At 37.1% G+C, this 9,376-nt stretch overlaps 1 protein-coding gene across 1 annotated transcript; it reads right to left on the bottom strand.

Annotated features, from left to right (window-relative positions):
- Window positions 1-3,031: 3,031 nt before the first annotated feature.
- LOC131342001 (protein kinase C epsilon type-like) lies at window positions 3,032-6,744 on the bottom strand. Its single transcript, XM_058372707.1, has 3 exons — window positions 6,585-6,744; window positions 6,408-6,499; window positions 3,032-4,069 (listed from the first exon to the last, which is right to left on the bottom strand). Exons 1-3 carry the CDS (start codon window positions 6,742-6,744, stop codon window positions 3,032-3,034), a joined length of 1,290 nt encoding a protein of 429 aa, XP_058228690.1.
- Between the last annotated feature and the right edge of the window lie 2,632 nt (window positions 6,745-9,376).

Here is a 9,376-nt window from a genome sequence, read left to right as displayed (position 1 = left end):
TATAATTCTATTCATTCATACACTTTCAGTAATTTATCTTCTTCAGTTTCACAGAGGAGCTGGATCCCATCCTGGAAAACTGGGTGTGAGGCTCCCTGGGTGGAACTCCATTCCACTGAACAAATAAGATAGGATAAGATAAGATCAGTCTTTATTCGGCCCACAGCGGGGAAATGTGCATAGTTACAGCTGCAAAGGTAAAGCAGCTAAAGAAAAAGATAATATCAAGACAAGGTGACATGAAATTATAAGCCATATTATTGACTGACATAAAAAATACTTTACATAAAAGACAGCCAACAATATATAAAAAATACACAAAGTATATAACATAAGATAAGATAGAACTTTATTAATGTTATTTGTTATTTGAAAGTGGTGTTCTGTCTCAGTGGTCATTATACTGTCCAAGCAATTGTACATTAATAATAATAATAATAATAATAATAATAATAATTATTATTATTATTATTATTATTATTATTATTATTATTATTATTATTACTATATAGTATTATTAGTTAAAATAGACATTATTATACAATATATAATGATCCATAACATCTGGTATTATTAAACATCTCAAACCAAAGTTACACCCTTGTGTTTAACATGTTTCTGTATTTCTTATGTTTGTATTTTTCTTGTGTTTGTTCTGTTATGAGTGCAGATCAGTGCAGAATTCAAGAGATGTGTGCTGATGGACCTGAGCAAGTCCTTTTATGTGAAAAATCTTGACAATCAAGTCCTAAAGCTTGTACATTTATAATGCTCAAAGCTCTACTGTACACAGACATGTAGAAATGAATGCTATACTTCAGAGCTGGACAAAAAATGTACATTATTTCAAATCTACTTATTTCCTAAACACTACAGGGATATTTTTCTTTCTTGTGATTTCTTTTGTCCTGCATAATTTGCGTAATAACTTACCTGAGGTCAGTGTATCATCAGGTATCAGGTCAAGAAGTTTTTATTGTCATTTCGAGCATAAATAGTAGATGCAGTACATAGTGAATTGAAACAATGTTCCTCCAGGACCATGGTGCTACATAAAACACAAAACTACATAAAACAACACAGAGCTAAGGACTAGAAAGTAAGTTAGTCTAGCCACATACAGTGTATAGTGTGGAACCTAGTGCAAACAGAGTAAGAAATAAAATGAAAGAGTACTGACCAGTATACAGTCTATGTGGACCAGTGTGCAAAGAAAAGGAGGCTTGTGAACATGTACACATATGATAGCAGCAGCTGGGAGCAGCATTAAAGTGTGATGTACAAAAACAGCATTTAAACAGCATTAAAGTGTAATGTACAACGAAATATACAGTTTTGGCAGCACTGAAAAAAGGTGGTCCAGTAAACATAGATATATATTGAATATGAATGTTCTGTTCTGGGTGTTGAAGAGTCTGATGGCTGGAGGAAAGAAACTGTTACACAGTCTGGTTGTGAGGCTCAGATGCTTCTGTATCTTTTTCCAGAGGGCAGGAGGGTGAGGAGTGTGTGTGAGGGGTGTGTGGGGTCACTGACAATGCTGTTTCTTATCAGTACACTACACAGCTGTTCTCATCTGTTTTTGTTTATAAAGTTGTTTTTAAGTCTGTCATCTTTATGATTGTGTGTGGAAGCACATTTTTAATGTTCTGCTTGTTTTTAATAAAGAACACAGATTGTGAAGTAGAGTTTATTAAGTGTATTTATCAAGTATACTTACATCTTTAAACACTGGGCAATTGAAGGGTCATTTTATTAGGCAAAAACAGATTTCTGCTTATTTCTTTCTATTAATTTTGAGAAATTATTTATTTTAATGTAATTGATTATATATATATATATATATATTAGTTGAAAATAGGTTCAATAGATTTTTTTTTTTCCCCAGACAGAGTATTAGTGTTGACTTTTTGTTATATAAAGTTTTTTAAAACACTGGCTGATGAACATCTGGATGTTTGAACAAAAGCAAAACAATTGATAAGTCTTCTCTGAGGAAAAAAGGTTATTTATTTGATAATTACAAACACAGTACAAATTAATCTTTAAAATGATCAATTAATATTCAAATTCAAATCAAATTCAAATTTTATTAATCACATACGAAATCACACAGTACGACATGTAGTGAAGTGATTTTAACGACTGTCCTACATTTGAAGAAAGAAAAGAGTATAAATTAAAGTGTGTGGACATGAAAAATAAGGGATTTAGTTAAAAATATATAGAAAAAAATAGGGAAAATTAAACAGTAGAAATTAAAGACAAAATAATTGTGAAAAACCAGTAGTTCTCGTATATGCATATGCAAATAGGTGTATATATATAGATATATGTATATAAATATGAATATAAATATGTATAAATAATATAAACATAAACAGTAAATTATAATGATAAAAATAATAATTTAATTTAATATATAATATAATATAAAATGAAATATAAAATATAAAATACGGGGGTCTGCTGGAGCCTATCCCAGCGCACATAGGGCAAAAGGCAGGGGTACACCCTGGACAGTCCATCGCAGGGCCACACAGACAAACAACCACACACACACTCACTCCTATGGGCAATTTAAAATTACCAATCAACCTAATGTACATGTCTTTGGACTGTGGGAGGAAACCGGAGTACCCGGAGTAAACCCACGCAGGCACGGGGAGAACATGCAAACTCCACACAGAAAGGCCCCAGCCTGTTCGACCCCGGGATTTGAACCCAGGACCTTCTTGCTGTGAGGCAACAGTGCTAACCACTAAGCCACCGTGCTGCCCATCAAAATATGATATAATATGATATGATATGATATAATATAATATAATATAATATAATATAATATAATATAATATAAAGTGTATATAAAAATAAAATAATATATAAATAAATAATATATGTCAGCTCTATAATATATAGAAAGATACAATATATACATATGTGTAGATGTAAATGGACAAATTTAAATGGTATGACAATAATAATAATAATAATAATAATAATAATAATAGCTAATATTAGATTAGCAAAGTTAATATTTAGGGTTAATAAATGAGAAGCCATCAAACTCCTCTTGGATGGACTGGATGAAGAAGGAGAGATTCCCATGAGAAAGCTTGGGCTCCTCACGGGTGAATCTGCCATCAAAATTATTGACGTCCCTCTTTGATGTAATCTGTGGTTGAAACGGAGGAGTGATCTTCCTCTGTTCCAGCCATGACCAGTTGATCTCACTGAAGAAAGGGTGAGCTTTGATGGCATTCTCCTTGCCCTCGGACACCACACAGCCGAGACGATCCATGGGCTTCTTCCTCAGGAACGCTTTGAGGATGTTGACCGCATTCCTACTGAGGTCTGATGGATATTCCGGTTCAGCATTGATGATGGACTCAAACATCATCTCCTCGTTGTGATCATGAAACGGAGCGTAGCCTGTCATCATCTCGTACATGATCACACCTAGGGCCCACCAATCCACCGATGTGTCGTATTCCCAATACTGTAACACCTCTGGTGCTATGTAGTTGGGTGTGCCACAAAAAGTGTTCACAGTCTTGCCGTCTAGTATTCCCTCTGCGCACAAGCCAAAGTCAGCAAGCTTGCAGTGGCCATCGGCATCTAGGAGGATGTTTCCAGGTTTGAGATCTCTGTGAATAATCCCATTGCGGTGGAGGAACATGAGGGCACAGGCGATCTCAGCAGCATAAAATCTGGTACGGGGTTCATCAAATCCACATGAACAGGAAATGTGAAATGCAAGATCCCCGCCATTCACAAATTCCATTGCGAAGCACAGTGAGTCTCTGGTCTGGAAGCTACAGTAGAGGTGGGTCAGGTAGGGGTGTTCACTGGCCAGAGCCAAGATCCGCCTCTCCATAAAGGTGCAGCTGATGTTTTCATATTCCCAGATCATGTCCTTCTGCATAAACTTCAGCGCATACACCTCATCAGTACCTTTGAGCTCAGACAAAATCACCTTCCCGTATGTACCCTTTCCAAGCACACTGAGGAAGTTGAAGTCCTCCAGGCTCTTTCTCTCAGGCTGTAGCTCCTCATCCTCTCTGCTCTCCTCTGAATTACACTCATTCAGGACGAAAGCTGTAGGGTCATCACCAGCAGCGGTGGGCAGAGGCTCATCATACAGCTCAGCGACCTTAACACACACAAACACACAAAATTAGTCACTGCAGTTAACAACATTTTGTAATGTCACAATGAATAAGCCCTTACCTGAGTTCCAGTAAGAAGGTCCTCAGTGTCCTTAAATTGAGAGAAATCCTGCAAATAACATTTAGATAAAGCTCAACATCTACAACCCCAATTCACAAAAGTGAACATTGAAGCAGAACAAAATGATCACAAGTGCTTCATATCACAAGAGTTTTATATTAAAAAACAGAATATTATATTGCTCTTAATGTCCACTGACTAGAAATCGAAAAACAAAACATTACAACTTGTAAAGGTGTGTGTGTGTGTTTGTGTGTGTGTGTCTCAGCTGCAGCAAAGTGAAAAGTAGAGCAAAAAAGTTCACCAGTGTTTCTCATTCTAGTGGTTTCATACTAACACATCTAACATTCTGTCACATGGACAATCCAACGGTCGTCTTTGTAAATAAATTGTAGGTTTGGTTACCAGACTGACAGTTGAAGTGTCTTGTTGAGGTTCAGTGGACTGCAGCTGCAGGTTTGCCTCAACAACCTTAACACACACAAACACAATTAGTCACTGCAGTTAACAAAATTGTAATACACCACAATGAATAATCCCTTACGTGCATGCCAGTGGACGAGTCTTCAGTGTTGCAATCATGAGAGAATTCCTGTAAATGACAATTAGATAAAACTCAAGAACTATTAAATAAAAGTGTACATAAAATACTCATTACTGTCAAATCTCTTCATCAGAGTAATAAAGACTGATTACCTCGTGATTCAAGGGGTACGTCTCTGTGGTTTCACAGGGTTGACTCTCTGGACCCCTTAATATCCTGAGGTGGTCTCTCTTGATTTCCACTGACTAGAAAGAGAACAACAAAAATAAACATTCAAACTTGTAAAGACGTGTGTGTGTGTGTGTGTGTGTGTGTGTCTGTACAGTACCTCAGACTGGGAGCTGCTGGAGTCTGGAGACTGAACCTGAAGTTCACACCAGGCTCTGTTCAGCTCACCAGCACTGGGAGGCTGTGAAAAGTAAAGCAAAAAGTTCACCAGTGTTTCTTATTCTAGCGGTTTCATACTAATACATCTAACATTCTGTCACATGGACAATCCTGCGGTCATCTTTGTAAAGAAATTGTAGGTTTGGTTACCAGACTGACAGCTGAAGTGTCACTGTGAGGGTCACCGGTAAAAATCAGCACTTTGGGCTCATCGACCTTAATAGACATAGACATAGACATAGACATAGACACACACACACACACACACACACAGTTAGTAGCAGCCTAAATGTTTGAAATGTAGTTAAAATCGGACTATTTAGCGGACACTTACCTGGAGGACAGAGGGAGTATCAGGTGATTCTCCCAGCACATCCACAGAGTCTGTAAAAAAGGAGTTTTCTGTGACTCAGAATAATGACTTCAATTACAACTAACATTTTCTATCATACATTTACAACCAATAGCCAAGTTTATTAACTAGTAGGTAAAACTAGGAGAAATATTGTATTGTGTTGAGAGCTTAAAACGGGTAGCCATGTTTTCAAGTGCATTAGCATTCAGCTAACTATTCAATTAAAATCAGGCATTAATAATAAATGAGAATATTTAGCCATCTACTGATTTTAATGTTTTATTCTACACAATACAATATTTAGCTCCCCAGCTATATAGCCAGGTTTGTTAGCAGTGTAGCTAATGTTAGACCAGTGTTTCCCACACACACAAATGATAGATTAGTGATGGCAAGCAGATTCATTTTCTAATTATTTTATTTAGTAATCTTAAATGGAGAGAGAGAGAGAGAGAGAGAGAGAGAGAGAGAGAGAGAGACCGAGTTCAGCAATCTAACTATCTTTATACTCACTATGATATTGTGGAAATGACACGATTAGCTACATTCTAAAGGCAGATAAGACATTTGTAACAAAAAGACATTAATGACATGTAAAAGGTACATTAATTTAACATGGAATTTGTGTAATAATGAAACACATAGACAAATTCTCTAGATAAATAACATTAGGCCAAAAATTACACCGAAATTTAAAGAGGTAAAAGTCCGTGCGCGAGAGCTAGCGAAAAGTCCGTGCGCGAGAGCTAGCTAATCACTAGACTAAGCATGATTTTGTCTAAAACCAGTGGTCATTATTGTTAAAAGTGACCGACCAATAAGGTAAACATTTTACTTCTGAAATAAAATAAATTCTTAAGTCAATGTTATCAATCCGGTGAAGTATTTTGCTATTTTAGTATTTTGTATTCCTATGGCCGAGTTCGCTAGCACGGTAACTAGCATTAGGCTAATTCGAGGCAGAAAAGGATATCGCTGATTAACTAGATAACATTAGACTGTAACACAGTGTAACTTAAACATGATTTATTGTAAAAACACTATGATATTAAAGTCAAATCATCCTACCGTGAGCTGGCTGAGTGTGGTCGGTAGCTGTGCTGCGTCTCTGAAAGTAGCGGTACACGAAGTAACCCGCACCTGCAGAGACAGCGAGCAGCCCCGCAGCACAGCCGATCTTGCGGAGAGGAAAATTTGTCACATCCGGGAGAAATCGTCTAAAGTCCATGGGTTTCTTCTTTTCCAGTTGCTTTCTTTAGTCCTTTGTGTTTGTTCTTCTCTAATCGCTTTCTGTGGTCTTGATTGCTGTTGTTTATTCGTACTCAAGCACCAACTCAATGTTGTGGTTTGATTTAAAATCGTTCCACGTGACGCGCTATCACCATGGAGACAGTTTAAATAGAAATAAACCGTTCTTTGAACAACAGGACACGCCCACCTTGTCGCGTGCACAGGTTCTAACACCGTGGCTCGAGACCCCACGTGGGATTGTCTGATCTTGGGATTGGGGTTTCTGCATAGAAACTCGATTTATGGATTATTTAATAATAATTAAAAAAAATAAAATGAAATAATACAATTATAAAAGAATAAAAAGAAAAAATATATTTTATTATTATTATTATTATTATTATTATTATTATTATTATCATTATTACTGGTGTTGCTGTTTTATGGTTGCAATATATTTACATTTACATTTCTGGCATTTGGCAGATGTTCTTAACCAGAGTGACATACAAAAGTACTTTAAAGTTTCTATCAATTAGTACATTAACACTGGTTCAATAGGTTACAGACTTAGGATACTATTAGCCTAAAAAGTTATTGTTTTTTTGGTTTTTTTTAAAATATGTAAATACAACATATAACAATACATAAAACAGGAACAAATAAGAGCTAGTTTAAGTGTTTCAAGAAGAGGTAGGTCTTCAGTCTTGTTTGAAAACTCGGCTGTACGGACATCTAGGGGAAGTTCATTCCACCACCTTGGTGCCAGAACAGAGAAGAGTCTAGATGTATGCCTACCTTTTACCCTGAGAGATGATGGGACCAGTCGGGCAGTGCTAGTGGATCAGAGGGAGCGAGGTGCAGTGTGAGGAGTAATAAGAGCTTTGAGGTAAGATGGTGCTGGTCCATTCTTGGCTTTGTAGGCCAGCATCAGTGTTTTGAATCTGATGTGTGCAGCTACTGGAAGCCAGTGGAAGAACGCAGCAGTGGGGTGGTGTGGGAGAACTTAGGCAGGTTGAAAACAAGTCATTCAGCTGCATTTTTCATTTACAGTGGATGACCTGCCAGGAGAGTTGCAGTAGTCCAGTCTCGAAATAACCAGAGCCTGAACAAGCACTTGAGTAGCCTGTGTGGATAAAAATGGTCGAATCCTTCTGATGTTGTACAGAAGAAACCGACATGAGCATGTCACATTAGCTACATGAGAGGAAAGGGATAGTTGATTGTCCATGGTTACCCCAAGGTTGCGAGCAGTGGCTGAAGGGAAGATCATGGAGTTGTTCAGAGATAATGCAAGATCCTGGGCAAGGGATCACCTGGGATGACCCGCAGTTCAGTTTTGCTGAGATTGAGTTTCAGCTGATGAGCTGTCATCCAAGATGAAATGTCCACCAGACACGCTGAGATCTGAGTAGATGCCATTGTATCTGAGGGAGAGAAGGAGAAAATAAGTTGTGAAAATAAGGTGGCACCGGCATAGCAGTGGTATGAAAACCCATGTGAGGATATAACTTTGCCAAGAGAGTGAGTGTAGAGGGAGAAAAGGAGAGGAGCTTGTGGGACACCAGGAGAAAGTCTGCATGGAGCAGATGTCAATCCCTTCCATGTTACCTGATATGAGCGACCATCCAGATAGGAAGCAAATCATTCCCATGCTGTTCCATAAATTCCAAGACTCCTGAGGGACAAGAGAGTCTTGTGGTTAACTGTGTCAGATGCTGCAGAAAGGTCGAGGAGGATGAGGGCCGAAGACAGCCTGGCTGATCTAGCAGCATGTAGTTTCTCAGTGACCGCTAAAAGGGCAGTCTCTGTGGAATGTACTGCTTTGAAGCCAGACTGGTTGGGATCATGGAGGTTATTCTGCAGTAGATAGTCAGACAGCAGATTATAAACAATGAGCTTGAGAATTTTTAAAAGAAAAAAAAATTGATACCGGTCTGTAGCTACTGATGTCTGAGGGATCCAGAGCAGGTTTTCTTCAGTATGAGGATAACCCTTGCTCTCTTAAAGGCAGTTGGTACATGACCAGATGATATGGATCATAATATATAGTATAATAATGTCTATTTTAACTAATAATACTATATAGAATTATTATTATTATTATTATTATTATTATTATTATTATTATTATTATTATAATAAATAAGAACAGAAGGAAAATATCTATCAAGTTTCCAATGAAATTTGGGCAGTAGGGGGCGCAGGTTAGCCAGAGAAGAACGCTACTTTAACACATTAACAATAATTATATTTTTTAATAACGACAAAATTTAAATCAAAACTGTATTTAGTTCATTTGTGTATTCTCTCTCTCTCTCTCTCTCTCTCTCTGTGTTTTAATGATTACCTTCAATGAATGGTGTAACTTTGGTTTGAGAAGTGTTCGGGGGGCACAAAATGGGGTAAAATGTTTTTGATTTGAATTCCATTTCCTGCATTTATATACATTTAGGGACTATGGTGATACAAAATCCAGGAAATAATGAAGTTGATTATAATGATAAATTCTGCCAAAAAGAATAGTAGGCTACTAAACTATGTATATAAAAAAGATGTCTTACTTTCTTTATTGTTTAATAGGGGCCGATCAGCAAGACTTGAGAGAATCATTTTATAAAGTCAAAAAT

The sequence above is a fragment of the Hemibagrus wyckioides genome, linkage group LG20 (assembly GCF_019097595.1).
Source record: "Hemibagrus wyckioides isolate EC202008001 linkage group LG20, SWU_Hwy_1.0, whole genome shotgun sequence".
Lineage (NCBI taxonomy): Eukaryota > Metazoa > Chordata > Actinopteri > Siluriformes > Bagridae > Hemibagrus > Hemibagrus wyckioides.
The sequence above is the reverse complement of the archived record's forward strand: the minus strand, read 5'-3'. Positions and strand labels throughout refer to the sequence as shown.

What these genes read in the sequence shown, in the direction of transcription:
- LOC131342001 (XM_058372707.1), bottom strand. Translation starts at nt 6,744, where the DNA reads ATGGACTTTAGACGATTTCTCCCGGATGTGACAAATTTTCCTCTCCGC. An exon ending in CCACACTCAGCCAGCTCACG is followed by an intron (nt 6,500 to 6,584) that starts GTAGGATGATTT and finishes AATGTTATCTAG; the next exon opens with TTAATCAGCGATATCCTTTT. An exon ending in GAATACAAAATACTAAAATA is followed by an intron (nt 4,070 to 6,407) that starts GCAAAATACTTC and finishes TGTAATTCAGAG; the next exon opens with GAGAGCAGAGAGGATGAGGA.